Raw genomic sequence first — 18,967 nt, forward strand, 5'->3', positions numbered from 1 at the left:
TGTCATGGTGTTAAGTGTGTATAAAGACTAAGGCTAATGTGTCAGAAATGTTAAGCCTTCTTTCACCTCATTCAACAACTTCTTTTGGTGACGTTTGGTGACGTTGGCAAATTGGAGCAAAGAGCGTTCTTTCATGATTCAACTGTAAACATGGCAAAGCGAGAGAGGAACGGTGTTGTGCTGCCAGGTGACGACGAAGTTGGTCCCTGGCACCAACTTGGCAGGGCGTCAAGCTGTGATTGGCTGGGGTCCAACCAACCAGCAGTCTGCCATTTTTCTCCGTCAAGACATGGCAAGAATGTATTACTATGATTGCCTAATCTGAGACAGTGACCAACTCAAAAGACGTTGTTTATCGGCGTTTTAAGCCCCCAACGTCTCCTTTCAAGCAGCGCTGCCTGGAAGGCACTAGGATTAGGCAATGGTTATGGTTATGGTTATGGTTAGGGTTAGGTGCCTTGAAGTCAACGGTCGCAGCGCTGCCTGGAAGGAGACGTTGGGGGCTTAAAACACCATCGAGCAAAGATATTACTGTAAAATACGATACCATCACAATACTTGTAGTAGTGTTTTAGGATTATTTCAACCACAATTATAAAAAATATATATATTCTCCAACTTTATAGTGATATATATGAATGTAGTTTAGGTTTTAACTGGTGCTCTAAACCATCAGTGGACAATTGAGATCTGCAAGTGAGATCTGGTAATATCCGAAATAACCAGGAAAGTGTTTCTGGAAAGAGACATCACTATAAAAACTTGTGAAAGTACCTTTGTAGTAAAAGCACAGATGATTAAATATAGTTTAACGAGCAATTAAGATATAATTCATATATATATATATATATGAGAACTCACTAGAATTCACTAGATATTGAAAGATAACCCAGAGATGAGTTGAGTGTGATGCTTCTTCGCTCTGACGTACCCTTTGACCCTGCTAACCACAGTCAAATCCTGTCTCCATACAAAGAGTGACAGAAGCTGGGGGAGATGATTGGCAGCTGGCAGGTGGAAAAAAAAACAACCCAGCAACCACATCATGCAACTTGTCAAAGTACTCCGGACAACAGATAAGTCTCCTGAGGGCAACATGCTTATGTTACAAAATCAGGCATTATTTTTATTTATTTTTTTCAAGAAAGATCAGCACATTGGATTGTGCCATTGTAAGTACAATCCTTCATACTGCATATTGATAATTCGTAATTAAATACTAGTGTACAAGTTTTCCATGCCTGTAGAGATCTTAGGGATCCAGTGTCTTACTCCAGGACTCCTACGCAGGTCCAGTTGTCTCTGGTGATTGTTGATCTTAAAGAAGGTCTGTGGGAGCCAGAGTGTTTCTGGTTGTCGCTATCACCACTCAGCTGTGTCAGTCAAAAAGTCGATCTCCGAATGCAACGTAACAGGGAGGAGAATAAGATGGAAAGCTCCTAAAGTTTAGTTCCATATAAATGCACGGATAATTTGTTGTTTTGTCGTTAGTGAAAAACTATATTGACCTTGTAGTTGAAAAAGGAGCCTCAAATAGGAATGACATTTCCTCCTATGGAGTCCGTTCATTCTCATTCGGAGATTGTCTCTTTTTGACTGGCAAGATGGCGGCGAGCGGAAAAACCAACTGCTAAAGTGAGTTGTTCAAAACCTTTCTATTTAATAAACTCTGGGTACACAAATAATGTTCTCAATGCTGGAGTTCATGTGCAGAGCCCCGGTGAAAGTTTTATGTTGTGTTGAGCCTAATTAAAATAAATAAAAATAGTGATTTTTATGCGATTGTAGTAGTGTCCCTAGCACTCCCATTCAAACATATATAGGCTAAAGACCAATTAGGACACAATTCTGATATATAGAGGATAAAGTATACTGTACATAGAGCATAAACCAGATAACGGTGGATGGCAGTGTTCCCAGGAGCATTTAGAAACAGCTACTAGTTTGTTCCCAAAATCCTTTTGAGCCATGGTAAACCTATTGATGATGATAGTACTGTTGTGATCCCATAATGTTGCAAAAAATGTTTTTTTTTTTTAATATCTGGTTAGTTTTTAAATAATTTATTCTTAATATTCAGTGGCATAATGACAATGCTTAATAAGAGAGGCAGACCATACAGCATCTAGAGCCGTAACAATTCCAATTAATTGTTTCAGAAATAATTGCAATTAACAATATAATTGTCTCTTTCAGGCCAATTTAAAAATAGTTATTTATTTATCACTTTTTTAAACAAATGAACGTTTTCAATAAATCCCAGGATACATATTATGGCTATATCACTGTTATGTGACCCAGATCATGTAATAATACAAATACACAGCTTATGAAGTAAACAACGCCTCTTCATTATCATAAAATATTTTTTCTAACTGTATCCCCCCCGTTCATTTTTTTTTTGCTATGAACATGTTAAGTGTCAAGTGCCAACAACTAACAATTGAAATAATAATAATAAAAATATAGAGTCCGACCAATAATCACTTACAATATTATTTACAATTTGGCACATCTAAACAAAATCACCAATTAAATAAAAAAATATCATATGCCTCAAGACCTTAGCTAATGTAAGCAATTACTTGTTAGACAAAGAAATCATGATGTATAAAAGTTGACAATTAGACAATTATGTAATAATTGTTACAAGCCTTGTTACACCGTCTGTCGACAGGTAAAACAACATGTTTCTCTTCCTCTTTTCTCTGGTGATGGTGTTCAGCGAGATGCAAGCGTGAGCAGGCTCACAAACAAAAGAAGTGAATGTGTTGTTTCAGCCCAGCATTGTAAGCATCAATAACATACTTTTAACAATCTAGGATAGAAACAAAAAGCAACCATATTCCTCAACAGAAATGTAACTTCAACTTTCTGTTGATGTAAAACAAAAAAAAGCCAAATACATAAAAACAATTGTAACTCCTAATTGAATGGGTTTTCTTTTTTCGTGGTACAGACTATTTGGGATGACTTTCCCCGTTTACCCACACAAGAGAAGTAATAGTTCTGTACATGAAAAGGAACCATGTGTTGCATGCTGCAGACTTGTAGTAAGAGGACCTGATGTTGTAGGAGGACAGGCTACACAGTGTGCAGGGACCAGGCTCCGGACAGCCTTGGAGCAGTGTGGGGGCGGTGCACTGTACAATACTGTACTGGAATGTGTTTGTGGAGATTATTAAAGAGCCATATATTTCTGCTGCAGCCCCACAGGGCCTGCTCTTCCCTGATCTCCACACTGGCAGACAGGTAATGAAACAGGCCTCGCTGGAGATTCATAGCTGTGGAGAGCCAAAGCGATTCTCTCCCTCTCTTCCCCCCAACTCTTCTCTCCTTTTTTAAAATGTTTATTCCCCTCTGTTTGGATTTTGGTCTGTTAAATGTGCTGCGGTACATCTGGCTCAAGCACAGAATATATTAACCTACAAGCAAACTAAGTTTTCTTTTAGTCTTCTAAGCGCGTCAGCAAAGTCTCTAATATCACTACACATGCCATAATGAGGCAGGTAAAGAGTCTTGTAATGAGCTGCTGAAAACATCTTGCTAGTTAGCATGCTAGCTTACACTCTAGCAGGTTATGTTACCAGTTAGCAGTGGTGAAAAGTAACTAAGTACATATACTCAACTGTACTTAAGTATATACTGTACTTAAGTACAAATTTGAGGTACTTGTACTTTACTTGTCTTTTTTTTTTTCACGCTACTTTCTACTTATACTCCGCTACATTTCAGAGAGAAATGTTGTACGTTTTACTCCACTACATTAGCTTTAGTTGCTAGTTACTTTACAAATTAAGATTTTTGCACATAAAACACATGAAGGGTCCTATCTTGCACCCGACGCTAATGTCTTTGCTAGTTTAAGAGCGACGCAGTTGTCAATTTCCCGTCCAGCGCCCACGTCATTTAAATAGAAAATGCACCTGCGCCCATCTGTGCGCCCATGGGCGTGCTGGTCTTACAGGGAGGTGTGTTCAGGTGCATTTTTGGCGTATTGCTATCTTGAGGCAGCGGGAAGTGATCGCGCCATTGACCAACAAAAACCTGGTCTAAAGTCAATAACGCAGCATTTCATTGTTATTTTAACAGCAAATTAGTAAAATGCACCTAGGCTCGTGCACAGCGCACGCACACTATGCTTGTTACACACACAGGGAAGCGCAGCAGCACACAAACATGCAAAAGATTACAAATAAAAATATTACGGTTTAAATCCTCCATCATAACAGCAATGCACCAAGGTCCAAACGCGCCTAGCTTTTAAACGGAAAGGGAGATGACACTCTGATTGGTTTATTGCATGTTACGCCCAAAACACACCTATGAATTAATGAAGACACTAAGTACAACCCTTTTGAACCATGCGCCTGCCGCACGGACCCTTTTTTCCGCCGTTAAACTAGCAAAAGTGGATTTCCGACACGCCCTAAACGCACCTGCGCCATGCGCTTCACGCCGTGCGCTTAGATCGTTAAGATTGGGCTCGTAGTTTATAGTATACAATCTTTTATTTTAAATTAAACTACCCTACAATATGCAGGCCTATAAGTCCAGCTAAAATGATCAGCTGATTAAACACTTAGTTGATTGACAGAACTGTTTGGATCGTTTTCTCGTTTCTAAAATGTGAGGATTTTTGTGAATTGTCAAAAGGGGATGATGAAATGTCTGTGACATGGCTCTGGGTATTTTGAGCAAAACCAAATAATGTCAATCTGACATTTACACATTTTTTTTTAGAGCAACACTTAAAACAAACAGGGACCTTTAGCATTTTAGTATTCACTCTTTAGCACTTAGTTTAAAAGCATTTTCAAAGTAAGGGACTAACAGGACAGAAACTCAGCTGGGATTCAAACCAGCGGTGGTACATCTAGCTCTAGAGGTGTTGAAGGTAACCACTCAACTATGAGAGGCACGCAGCTAATAGCTTGTTGATATTACAAGGTAAGACCGAAGGGGATCAAAAGGGAATAAGTTTGGGATGGGATAGATGGGGCAACATAAAGCTGAGAGGAGGGAAACTTTTTTTGCTAACACACAGGATTCGCCGAAGGGTTGTAATTCCTACTCCTCCATCAGTTCCAGCACTCATAATCCCAGGTTTGAGGTCAAGCAATTTGGACCAAAAATGAAATTTCAGGCAAGAAAATAAGTTTCATGTATGAAATTGGAGAGCTGATGAGCTACCAAAAGCATTTGATGTATTCAGGTGAGCACCTCTGTCGAGACCTGGTTAGAAATGTTAGAGAAACCAGAAGGATGGAATGAGGTGAGGGGGATTTGTTGGTGGGAGGGAGAAGTACAACACTGCTATGGGATGTGATTTTAAGAGAATGGAAATGGAAGGCCGCTAATGCGAGACAGAAATAATTGTCTTTGGCAGATTTTTATTGGACTGTGTGCCAGTACAGCTCAATGAATTCAATGGAATTGGATGGGAAATGTCGAGGTGTTGGAGGGGGGAAGAGATATAGATGGAAGAGTGGAAAGGAAAAGAGAGAAAGAGACTGTTGCACTACAGGGATCAATTACTAGCAACTGTGAGTTATGGTATTTGCTGTACCAAGTGCCGTGTGGCTTTATTGTGCTGGGACAGTGTTTGGAGGAAGAGGGAGATTATTAACCACACAGAAAGTGAGGGAAAGAAAGTGTCAAAAGAGAAGAGGGAGAGGCAAAGGAAGATGAGTAAACCTTAAGGCATCCACTTCACTTCTCTTGCAGCTCTCCACTCTCACCATTTCTGCTTGTCTTGCACTTTCAAGCGTGGAGCCCATTAAAGCGGATGACAGTGTAACTCACCGCTGATAATCAACAGAGAGAGCACATTCGCAGAGAAGAGACCCCGGGCCTCGTTTATTATGTACGATTTTTCTGTTGAATCTGACTGTGCTGTAATTTTTCAAAATGGGAAGGAGGTGCAAGTTAAGTAATGTACACAATGAATAATCAAGATGTGTGCAGACAAGGACGGGACCAATTTAGTTTACAATTTATAAAAGTTCTAAGGGGAAATAAAAAGCCAATGCCACATTTCAAAGTAAGAGCTCAACCATACAGAATATATTGCTCATACTGAGACAATAAACTCACTATGGATTTACCACAAGTATGAGTCAAATTAACTAATGGTGAGCTTTGGGATTTCCAAATTAAATCACGTTATGCCATGACAGCTGTACAATATTGTATTATAACATTGACAAAAACGGCAAATCTAAAATTTGTTCTAGAAGCCAACATTTCATTTCAAAATGAGATCATCCCTATTTAAAAAGGACAAACATTGCATACACATTGCTGCTGAGCACATTTTGGGGTTGCAAAACACATTGTTGTAAAATTATTGATTAATCATTTCCGACATTAAAAGTTTTCTCAAATACAAATATCATTTTGTGAAGGGGAAAGCCATTTTACATATTTAATATTCCTAAAGGATTTAAATATATAGGCTATGTCAAGAATATTCTTTGTAGATTCCAGGTTGCGACAAGTTCCCATGAATTTTTCACAAACCCCCAAATATTTCATGTAAAGTCATGTACAATTCAATTCTTATATTTGAGAAGCTGAAACCACAGAATATTTGCTTACTGATACACTTCAATGATATAAAAGTGTCAATAATGTTCTATTGATAGACTTAGAGATTAATTGACTAATTGTTTTAGCACTACTTATTGGACCATATCTTCCGTGTGTGTGCCGTTTGAGAGCACACCCCGGTAGCATTTAACTGAATGCTAAATGTTAATTTATTGCAGTTTAATTGCTCTATTTTTGCAGTGTGTCCCCTACCACTGTATATATGATGTCTCGTTGCCCCTGGGTGTCAGCGTGTTTGTTTGGTAATCCCCTGCAGCCACGCCACCAGGACAAATCCCTGCACATTTATTGTACTTAGCAAACAAAGACGCTGTGAATTATAGTCAGTCGCCCAGTGGCACAGCATGCAGCCACTGCTGTTTCCACTGCTGCAGAGTTATGAGTAGTGGAAACAAACACACCTGTCAAGAGCTCCCAGCCCGCCCCCCCCCCAAACTGATCCTCATTTGACTTGGATGAAGTGCAGTAATGCGTTCTGTTGGTGGTGTAAAAAAGACAATGACAAACTGCTGGGACAGTTGTATGACATATTTAAAATAGCTATAACAAGGACAGTTGCATACTGCAACAATAGCATGCCTCATGACAAGGACAATAGCATGGTCACAACAATGACAAGAACATGGCAAATGTGAAACGATATACAGGTTTTATGGGGGCTGCCATGTACAGTATCTCACAAAAGTGAGTACACCCCTCACATTTTAGTAAATATTTCATTATATCTTTTAATGGGACAACACTAAAGAAATTACACTTTGCTACAATGTATAGTATTAAGTGTATAGCTTGTATAACATATAAGTGTAAATGTGCTGTCCCCTCAAAATAACTCAACAGACAGCCATTAATGTCTAAACCGCTGGCAACAAAAGTGAGTACACCCCTATGTTAAATTCCCATAGAGGCAGGCAGATTTTTATTTTTATTTCATGGATCCAGGATACTATGCATCCTGATAAAGTTCCCTTGGCCTTTGGAATTAAAATAGCCCCCCCACATCATCACATCCCCTTCACCATACCTAGAGATTGGCATGGGGTACTTTCCATAAAAACATCTCTCAATGCAAATCAAACCAGCTATTAGGCTAACCAACATAAAACCATGCCAATCTCTAGGTATCCTGGATCTATGAAATAACTGGCCTTTAAAAATAAAAATCTGCCTGCCTCTATGGGAATTTAACATAGGGGTGTACTGACTTTTGTTGCCAGCGGTTTAGACATTAATGGCTGTATGTTGAGTTATTTTGAGGGGACAGCACATTTACACTTATATGTTATACAAGCTATACACTTAATACTTATTGTAGCAAAGTGTAATTTCTTCAGTGTTGTCCCGTTAAAAGACATAATGAAATATTTACTAAAATGTGAGGGGTGTACTCACTTTTGTGTCACTTGTACATGTTAAAGGCTTTTGGATATTCGTGGATATCGTCGACAGACGCTGTAACAAGGCTTGTAACAATTATTACATAATTGTCTAATTGGATATTCGTGAGTATTGATCCCAAATGATCTCCGTGTCATCCTGACCTTTTCTGTAGCGCATCCATCCGTTCATAACTTTACTTGACCAACTCTTCGGTCCACTTTAGTGCACCCTGAAAACTAATGGTTTGGTTGTTTTTTTTTTTGGGGGGGGGGTTTATCCGGATATTCATGTTCCCAAATTGATGACCTTCCGTTGGTCATCATCTCAATCAAGTCTGAAGTAGGTGTACAGCAGGCAAAGCTTCACTTAAAGAAACATGATCATTTTACCTTACATCATTTTGGGAGGAGGCAAGGCAGCTTTATTTTACTTTACATTTCAGCAACAAGGCAATTCAAAGTGCTTCACATAAAACATTCAAAAGCAGTTAAAAACAATTACAAAGGACAAATAGGACACTGCAAATGTTGACTCTATGAATGTTGACACACTTGGAAGTTGATGGGAGTTTTCAACAGACATCGAAAGGCCACTGAAGGCCATTAAATAACTCCACTTTGCTTGAAAGAAAAAGTAAAGGACAGATGGCAGAGGGGTGGAGAGACACAGGAAGAAACAAGAGAGATGGGAGGCACAAGAGGGAAGTTTAGAGATGGATAATGATGATGGCGAAAGAGGAAGGGAGCTAATGATTGGAATATACCCAGAACAGCATGGATAAAGACATGAAAGAGGAGCAGAGAGAAAAACAGAAAAGGAGGGAGGAAAGGAAGACCGAAGGGAGGGAGAGGGAAGGAGAGGACGAGAACAGATGAGGAGAGAGACTCGAGGAGTGGAGGGTACCGAGGTGGGTGAGGTCAGGATTCGACCCCGTGGCGTCCCATGGTAATTGAAATTAGGTGGGGGTGGTGGGTGGGGGGGCAGCGGGACCAGAGGAAACAGGCGACATGATAATCAATTTGAGGCTGAATCGGAAACATGAGCCACTGGGGGGGCTATGTTCCCCCTACCAGGCCTCCAGATGGCCCTGGCCCCAACCCTGTGTGCGCCCTGTCGGAGCATGAAGTGTGTGTGTGTGTGTGTGTGTGTGTGTGTGTGTGTGTGTGTGTGTGTGTGTGTGTGTGTGTGTTTGAGAGACAATACCATCTGCCAGGAGTGCAAGGGGAGTTCAGCCAATGTATTTGCTGACACTAGGGGCGCAGGAGGGTATAGACATTATAGTGTGTGTGTGTGTGTCACACACATAGACTCAAGGATATGAACAGATTTCTGCAAGAAAGAAAATTCCCCCAACTTTTCTTCACTTTAATGCCGTGATCCCAAACACAGTGGAGCCCTAGCGCCCTTTATTAACAAGCTGCCAATGAAACGCACACTAACACACTTGACAGTTTGTGAAGATACTAATGTGTCCTCAGGGTTGAGGCTAAAGTTGTGGTGCTCTGGCTTTTTGTCAGTCACGCAAAGACTGGTGGGCAACCCAGGGAGTTTGCTTATATAAAATATAGAACATCATTATCATAAGATGGTGACATTATCAATGTTGACATGTAGAACCCTTTTATGTAAGGACTTAATCTCCAACATTTTTGAACCAGTATATATCAGAGCAAAACTCTTGTTATACTGTAAACACAATGCAGAGGCCGAACGCTCAATCAGATTCACATACATGAGTACATGAAGTTCAGGAGCTCTTAACGTGCTCCTGAAGGTGAAATTCAAAATAGTCTCCGAAAAGAAACTGTTGTGTGGCCGGGTTAGCTCAGTTGGTAGAGTAGGCACACATATGTAGAGGTTTACTCCTCGACGCAGTGGCTGCGGGTTTGACTCCGACCTGTGGCGCCTTGCTCCATGTCATTCCCCCTCTCTCTCCCGTTACATGTCTTAATCTGTCCTGTGAAAATAATGCCCCAAAAATAATCTTTAAATAAAAAGAAATGTTCTTCAAGCACTCAGGCAGAGTAAGGATAAAAAGTACATTTAAAACCTACATTTAGTCACATAATGGTTTAAAATGTCGACCGGCTTCAATCTCAAAAAGTCTTTTAAACTCTGGTTACACTTTACTTGAAGCTATCTACATTAGAGTGACAAGACACTGTCAAGAAGGTGTAGCAATAGTTCACCATAATCTCCAAAAGAACTACTTCCATGTCCCTGTTCTGCAGGTATTCCACGCAAAGTTGGAAGTGCGCCCTCGTTTAGAAGAAGTCTCCCGGCTAATCCTGCCTTGTACAGGCTGAAGTAGGAAACAGCTAGCTAGCAATTTTGAGCTTACCTAGCTACTGTGCATATGCGACTGCCAACAAAGACGTTACAGAAGTTAAGAGGTCTCACTCTGTAGCTTAAACAGAGACCTGAACACAGGGTGAAAAGAGGAGCTGCAGCAATGTGCAGTACAACAAAAATGTTTTTTTTTTTTTTAATTAAACCATGTAAACCTATTCTGGTACAACCTCAAAATACAATTAAAGAAGGAAAACTTAAAAGGCATAGAGCCACAGCTTGAGCTTGTGTTGTATGATTAAAGCGCCCATATTATGCTCATTTTCAGTTTCATATTTTTTTCTCTAGTGATGAAAAGACCAGTTTGTTTAAGTAACATTAGGTAAGTTTGTGTCATTCGCCCGCCACTGGCGAATCAACTCAAGAACGTCTTTTGTTCCCGCTACACCTACTGGCTCTCATGCAAAACTGGCCATGCACCTTACAGAAGCAGGGTTTTGAATTCACTCCAACTTGCAAACTGAGTTAACGCTTTTAGAGTCGTTCCAAAAGAAAGATTTGTTTGTGAATCTTACATCACTACTTTACTCTTCTTCCTTCATTAATAATGGCTCCCCCTCATTCAGTCATTTTGACAAGAATGCTTTCAAGTAGAGACAGTGATCTATAATGGTTTAAGATAAAGAAGCATCTGTTATTTTGGCACACATTTAGAAGATAAACTTGAACTGTGGCCAGTTTCTGGATCATTCTGTTTGATCCCCAACAGCTTTGGGGTGAGCCTCCCAAGCTTTATAACCCAAGGGGTCTTGCGCCTGCAAACATTAAACATGGATGCAGTATTGATCAAGGCCTTTCAAATGATACTAAGCGAGTCAAACATAAACACACGAATAAAGAAACCTCGCTCAGCTGCCCAGGGGGAACAAGTGCAGGGTTAACAGATGAGAGTCCGTAAGTCCATCTGAGGCAGCCAACAGCAGAAAAAACTATGATGCCCATTTGTCTGATCCAAAGAGCAGAGACACACAGAGGGAAGGAGCAAATTGGAGGTGGGCGTGATGGCTGGAAAGCAGGAGATATGCAGCAAGACTGGAACTATCTGAGAGTGGTTTGAAGGGATGGAGGAATGAGAACAAATTTGGAGGGAAGAGTAGTGTGACGTAGAGTAAAACAGAAACACATCGTCCCTAAACCTCATCAACGATACAATGCAAACGTCGTTACCTATATTACAAAAGTTATTACAGTAAGATTACATTAGATTAGATTCAACTTTATTGTCATTGTGCAGAGCACAAGTACAATGACAACGAAATGCAGTTTGCGTCCAACCAGAAGTGCAAAAAGAGCAGAAAAGTGCAATGCGATATACAAAGTGTAGTCAGGTGGTACATAGACAGGACAATAAATATAGTGCAGTGTAGACAGTAGTATACAGTTGGTGTACAGAAGGTGGTTTAGAGTAATATAAATTAAATATAAATGTGTGCAGTGTATTAGCAGTTACCTTATAAGAGCAGAATAAATATGGCTATGTAATATGAACAATGCATGAACATGTACAGATATGTGCAATGTAGTAGCAGTAACATTATAATAATAGTAAGAATGTTACTGCTACTACATTGCACATATCTGTACATGTTGTTCATACGTCATCATAATATCAGTGTCTTAACTTTTCAGCTGCAGGCTCATCAGTACAAATGGCAGATTACAGTACTGGTGTTTGTGACAAAATATATTTAAAATACGCATGAATGAAGCAGAGTGCAAACTCTGTAAATCAATATGTACACTGTTCAACAAGTGGCTTAATTAGACATGCAGGCTTCCATCCCCAACTCACAATGCACAGCAGCATTCAACAGCATTGAGTGTCGAACTATTAAACATTCCGAAACCATGGTCCCACACACTGACAAGGCTGCATGTGTCATTTCTTTCCTTTCCTGCCACTGCATGCAGTAATAACCCCAGTCAAACATATAATGTATCATCTGGGTAGAGGGTCTGCTGAAAACAAGAACCAGTATATGTTTCAATATCCACGTTATGCCAGTTGTGTATCAAGTCTAACTTAATTTAAAAGAAATCCTGGTATATGAATAGAAGAAAAAGTATAACATCATTGGAAAGACTTCAACTTTGATTTAATTGTCAGCCATTCAAGCATATGGAAAACTATGTAAAAAGATATGTAATTGCACATTAATATACCAAATATTGTGTTTTTTTTGCAAATCAAATATAGCAGCATAGTTACAGTAGACTGTTTGCTCAAGAGATGTAGTACCAAATGAGCCTGTAAACTGGCAAAGGCGGGACAAACCTATGCAGGAGAGAGGGGTGAGTGAAGGGAAGGGGGGGGCATTTGGTAAGACAATGTAAGAGTAAGGTCCAGAGTGAGGACAACAGATGAAGTAATGGAGTGATAGAGTGAGCCTGCAGTAGCTGCTGCTGCAGGTTTGGGAAAGCATTCATCTTAAGGATCTCGTCATCTCACCTCTAGTAGAACAAACAACATCCATTCTGTTGCTAATTAATCCATCACAGGACCATCAACTCATACCCCCCCATCATGTTTCAGTTTCCCTTCAAACCTCCCTCCCTCTTTTCTCTCCTCCCTTCTCTTGATGTGTTGAATCTTATTAGCACCATTTGCCATCACAACACAACACACACACTCTATCAGCCGGTCGGTTCGTTGACTTGCCTGTACAGCTCCTGCTGTTTGCCTCTGCTGCTTGCCACTTCTGTACGTTTGTCACGCCGGCCTTACCCCGTTTTAATTGGTGCTCGTTAGAGGGAGAAAAAATGCAGTTTTTGCTCCATTTTCGCCAAAATAATCAGGAGGAGGGGAGAGGTCTGTGAACATGTTAATTGATTGCGGATCAAGGAGAACACTGGCAATTAGTGCAGGATGACAGATGAGCAAGGCACTGCACTGTAGACTTTGATGACTACAGGAACAACACATACACACACTATACTGTATACACACATGGATACACGCCTGGTTAGCCAGCAGGGCCATGTAGACGAGAGCCACAGTTTGATTTAGGCCAAGCAGGAAGTGAGACTGCAAATGGGGTCCTGTGTTCTTAGTTTGCATAAAAACATACACTTGCACAAATGGAGAAAAGACATAAAAACAAATATACAGACAGAGAAATGTATTGCTGGGGTTATCTACGTGAGGAAACATCATTATGCGGCCGTCTCTCTGCCGCTCACTCCCTCTTTAGTTCTGTACACTGGCGTGAAAACGCTGCAGCCCGGGAGAGGTGAATTCATTTTGTTTTGTGATGATATGATCCGTAAGTGTATTCTATGTTTGCTGTATAAAACCTCTTGGGGCCATTACAGATATTGATATTTGAGAGTGAATCTGATCTGATGTTAGAATATTTTTTTTTTTTTACATAAACAAATATCTTAAGCAAGGGTTGGCCCCCAAGGCTGGATTATCATATTGGCAGAGCAGGCAACTGCCCCAGACCTTAAGGGGCCTCTAAAGCCCCAGGTTCATTGTTATTAATTGACTGTAAGTCATTTCATTAGTTGCAAATATGTCAGGAAATGATTTGCCACTAAAGTAAAATATATCGACTTAGGCAGCATTGGCGGCTGTAGACCATTTCAAATGGAGGGGGCTAGGCTGGGGCCACATGCAATGTTAGGGGTATCAAATATATTAAGCATGTGTTACATACCACCAACCCTCCATAGGTTTGGGTCTACAAAAGACTAACGATACACATATATACAAATATATGTATTATATATGTATAATAATATATACAATAAACAAAAGAATATTCATTCAGTGTTAACCTACATTTTATGTAACACTGCACATGAATAATATCCCCTCTTTCAGGATAAATGTGGGGTTAAAAATGTATGAAAATATTTGCCACAGTTAGGGGGCCCATAGGGGGGTCGAGGCTTAATATTGCGGGGGCACTGGCTACCCTTGCCTGGCTGTTTTTTCCCCCGAAGCTTTTAGCCACATCTCTTGGCATTAGTCAGCAGATTCAGTCACCGCTTAACTTTTTTGACAACTTTGCCGCATTACTTCAAGATGCCACATTTTTGCTATTGTCTGATAGCTGTCCTGTTGTTGTCTTTGTTTTTGATGATGGTTGAACATTCTTCTACTTTTTATGATATATGATAAAAAAAACACTAATGTTTGTTTTTTGACGAAACACCGAATAAGCAGCCATTGGCTTCATAATCTTGATGACTTATGCTAAATTCTCAACCTTTGTTCTCATTCTCATCCTCCTTTCCTTTCCGGCCCCCTTGCGTCCTCTCCTTTCCTCTCCTCTCCTCGTCTTTAGGTGAGCCTGCAGTGGCCAGAGAGAACAACTGTCTGAATGCTGCCAAGGCCTGCAACCTAAATGATACGTGTAAGAAGTACCGCTCAGCCTACATCAGCCCCTGCACCAGCCGCGTCTCCACTGCTGAAGTCTGCAACAAGAGGAAGTGCCACAAGGCCCTGCGGCAGTTCTTTGACAAGGCAAGGCACTGACGCAAGCTTACACTAACAAGCACACACACTGGAGGTTTTCCAAACGACTGATATCTGATAAAAGCTGAATGTCCACCACAAAGGACCTATTTCAAAAGGAAACAATGATTTTGAAGTGTGTAAGTTAGACGGGTTGTCAAAATCCCAATAAATAATCATGCGGGCCTTTTTGTTCAGGGTTTGCTTTTCCAGCACCAAGCTTTGACATTGATTCAGTCATCAAACACAACATGTGTTTTTGCTGTCAATGATGTGAAACATTGTAATTACAACCCAGCGCCCATAATGTCCCTTTGGATTAACTTAACTGGGATCACTTCAAGTAAACAACAACATGAATAAATAGAAAAATACAAAGAACACATGACATTTTTAATCTTACTGTGATTGTGTATAACTTTGTTTTCTTTTCCAAATGTGTTTTATTTTACAGCAGAGAACTTTGAGAACGGCCTTAAGCTTCAAGTTGTCTTTGTGTTGGAGAAAAAACTATGATGGCATGCTGCTATTGTTGCCTTTGTTGTTTCAACCCTGTTACCATCTATAGTGTCATTCAACTCTAACACTAACGATAACGCTAATATCTGAATTTATTGATGTTATTTTACTGAAACAATGTTAAATAGGCAAGAGAGAGTTAACACTTGCATTAACCACTTGGACATTTTCTGTAGTCAGCTATAATGTATATACAAAAAAACTAAACATTTACCTCCATATTTGGTGGTTTATTTTACTGAATTATTAATGTTAAAGGTGCCCTGCCACACAATACCGTTTTTACTTGTATTTTTTGAAATATGTTAGGTCCATATGTGTTTGTGTTATGTGGTGAATGTGAAAATGAACTTCTGCCTCCCACTGAAAAGAAATAAGCGGAGAAATCAGGCCAACTACAAAAGCTGGTCAGTCTGACGTGGCGTTGCCTGAGCTCATTACTATTCATGAGCTCGCCCAGTTGCGCTGGGTAAAGGATGTTGATAGCCAGGCTCTCATTGGCTAGCTGTCTGCCAATCAGAGTCAAGCAGCTTAGCTTGTTGAATATTAATGAGAACAGGCACAAATCGAGCTGAGTCTTCCTGCAGGCTTCCTATACCACGCTAGAATGGCTTGAAACAAGGTAAACAAGGCATTTTTTTCCACAAAAAAATGTTACAGAGTCCACGGTAGAACTTCAGACATTACCACAAAGTAATGAAATACGTGTGACAGGGCACCTTTAAAACCAAAAGAAGTTGACATAACTTTGAACTTGAAAGGTCCTTTCAGCCCACATGAAGTGATGAGTATAAATCTCCAACAGCGGCAGCATCGGTTTGTTTGGAAAACAAGTTAAATAGGTTGTTAGCATGAGTAGCAATATCCACTGGGTGTCAACAGAGAAAAGAACATCAACTTAACTTAAGACCTCAAAATCACCAAATCATACAAGAGAAAGAATTGCCTCTGACCAAAATAAGAATAAAATGGTAGGTCTTGATAATGACTTCCCTTCTACAGTTAATGTTGTGTTCTGATTCTTGTGGTACACAGGTTCCTCCGAAGCACAGCTATGGCATGCTGTACTGCTCATGCCCGCTTAGCGACCAGACAGCATGTTCAGAACGCAGGCGTCAGACCATCGTCCCTGTCTGCTCGTACGAAGAAAAACAGAAACCCAACTGTCTCGAACTGCAGGCCTCCTGCAAGACCAACTACATCTGCAGGTACTGTAGTAGACCTTCAAAATGTAGTCATTTATTTGTTCACATTCTAAGGGCTTTTTTCTGCATTCATCAAACAGCCGTTAGTAAAGATATCACTGGAAATTAGGGGGCAGAGAGATGGAGAATGACAACCAAGGTCCCCAGCCAGGTGCAAACTGGAGTTGCCATGGTTTATGATTGAATCCAGCACTACAGCTTTTGCACTAACAAGTAAAAGGCAACACACTATTTATGAAACACGTCCAAACACCATCAACATGTCAGGATACTCCACTGTCCTGTTTCCTAGTGTTGATGTGCATCTGCACACCAATAGTCTCTCTTTGCCAGACTCTCCTTCACAGCGCTGCAGAGGAGGGTCTGGCTAGTCCACACAGCATTCCGGGATGGGAGAAAAACATGCTCTGGTTTATTGGTATTTCTTTAAACCAATCACAATCGTCATGGGCAGCGCTAAGCTCCGCACGGTGCCTCTTGAAAATAGCCTCGTGAAATAACTTGTTTTGGTGGAACATGTGTACGTTCAAAAGTTGTTTTAATCGTGCAACAAAACTCCGATTGGACAGATAGTCTAGCTAGCTGTCTGGATTTACCCTGCAGAGATCTGAGGAGCAGTTAACCATAGTCCTCAGAAATCCACCGGAGTTTAGAATGCCAACACAAAGAAAGTGGAAGGAAACAGAGAAGACATGCATCCGGCAGAATTTCCTGCGGCACCGGAGCAATCCCGGAAGTGGAACGTCGTGGATATAGACTAGCGCACCAACATCAGCACATTCATTCCGAGGATTGGCACATCCTGGCTACCATAATGTCCGGTGTGTGGTCAGACCATCATTAGCCCTGCATCAAAGCGTAGAAAGAAAGCCAAAGAAATGCAGGGTTTCTTGGGTTAATTTTTGCCAGAGAGTAGTCCGCCTTGCACTGACCGATCAAAATCATGCAAGCACATACAATTTCTTTGTGGCGTGAACCATGCAGCATTGTGCAAATTCTACTGCTTGCTTTGAGAGGATGATGTTGGAGCAAATGAAGAACTTTTGATCTGCACAGAACACATTCTGAAACACACACACACACACACACACACACACAAACACATGCGTTGGTTACTTAGGGAGACATTAGATTGACTTACACTAATTCCCTAGCCTGACAAGCCAGACCCATCAAGATGTTGGATCTGGGAACTCACTATTGGCAGGGCTCAATCCGAGGGGCTTCCTTTTTTAACAATGACTTCAGTGCTTAACTCCAAGTCTTCCAGAGTCGCAGCCAATGCCGATTCCAAAGACCGCTGTTCGCCAGCAGCAGCAGCCATCTTCTTTGTTTTCAAGTAGCAGGGAATTCACGCTTATGTTAAGCCCGCCCACCGACTCTATACACGATGTGATTGGCCTGACCAGAATTTGGTTTTTCCAGCTCGCAAGCCAACGGAGAGTTGCTAGACGACCCTGGCTGAAAATTGCATTTGCTGCCACTAGGGTGCGTCTAGATTTCTAGGCTACTAATTCCCTGGAGACTTACTCTAACCTTAACCTTACTTGAACACTACCCTTAGAAATAAACCTACAAGTCTAAAGTCCTAAAACGCCCCTAAAACATAGTTTTTTAACCTTGTGGGGATTGGCGTTGTATCCCCAGATGTGAGTTGAGTCCCCTCAATGTGACTGTGTCCCCACATTGTAATTAACAAGTTAACGCAGGGACAAACATGTCCCTTAGACTCCTTTTTACTAGGGGTGAAACTACATCGATCTGGATCGATATATTGATTCAATCCTCAACGATATATCCAATATTATCGATACTAAGTGAAAATATGGATTCATATGTCATCTTTAAGATGCAACTTCTTTTTTTGTATTCCCACTTTATATGTATTCTTTTTGTTAGAAAGAGTTTGTTTTTAATTTAAATGTCTGGAAGAGCTCAGAAATGAAATGGTCAAGTCATATTTCCGTTGCTTTTAAAAAAAAAAAAAAAAAAAGATTGTGTTAAATGGGCTTATGGATCGTCTCGTATCGGTCGCACGCTCCTGAATTTAATCAAAATCTTATCCTGGCAGACTTTGTGAAATGAATATTGTATCGTTCAATCAATATAATAACGTATCGTGAGAAAATGTGTGACATACACCCCTACTTTTTTAGTGTGTAGACACTGTTGTCATCAGAAATAATATGTCTGCCTTCACGCCTCAAGTCTCAGATTCACACACACACACACACACACACACACACACACACACACACACACACAGAAAAGAGCTCAGATTAATTCAGTGATGGACATCTGACATCACCCTCATTGAAGTGTGTGCGTGTGTGTTCATGCAGTGTCTGGAGCCTACAGCCAGTAGCTCTCTGGGATTAAATGGAAGCATTAGGCATCATAAATGAGCACCATTCAGAGTGTGGCCTCAGGTCTCCTCACC

General features: G+C 40.6%; 1 protein-coding gene across 1 annotated transcript in view; it reads left to right on the forward strand.

Annotated features, from left to right (window-relative positions):
- The window catches only part of gfra1a (gdnf family receptor alpha 1a), a 123,626-nt gene that overhangs the window by 73,855 nt on the left and 30,804 nt on the right, over positions 1 to 18,967 (forward strand). The window contains exons 4-5 of the mRNA XM_078273654.1: positions 14,634 to 14,812; positions 16,358 to 16,530. Of these exons, the coding sequence (XP_078129780.1) occupies positions 14,634 to 14,812; positions 16,358 to 16,530 (352 nt within the window). The remainder of the gene's footprint in view (positions 1 to 14,633; positions 14,813 to 16,357; positions 16,531 to 18,967) is intronic.

Source organism: Sander vitreus, chromosome 17 (genome assembly GCF_031162955.1).
Source record: "Sander vitreus isolate 19-12246 chromosome 17, sanVit1, whole genome shotgun sequence".
In the NCBI taxonomy this organism is placed as follows: Eukaryota; Metazoa; Chordata; class Actinopteri; order Perciformes; family Percidae; genus Sander; species Sander vitreus.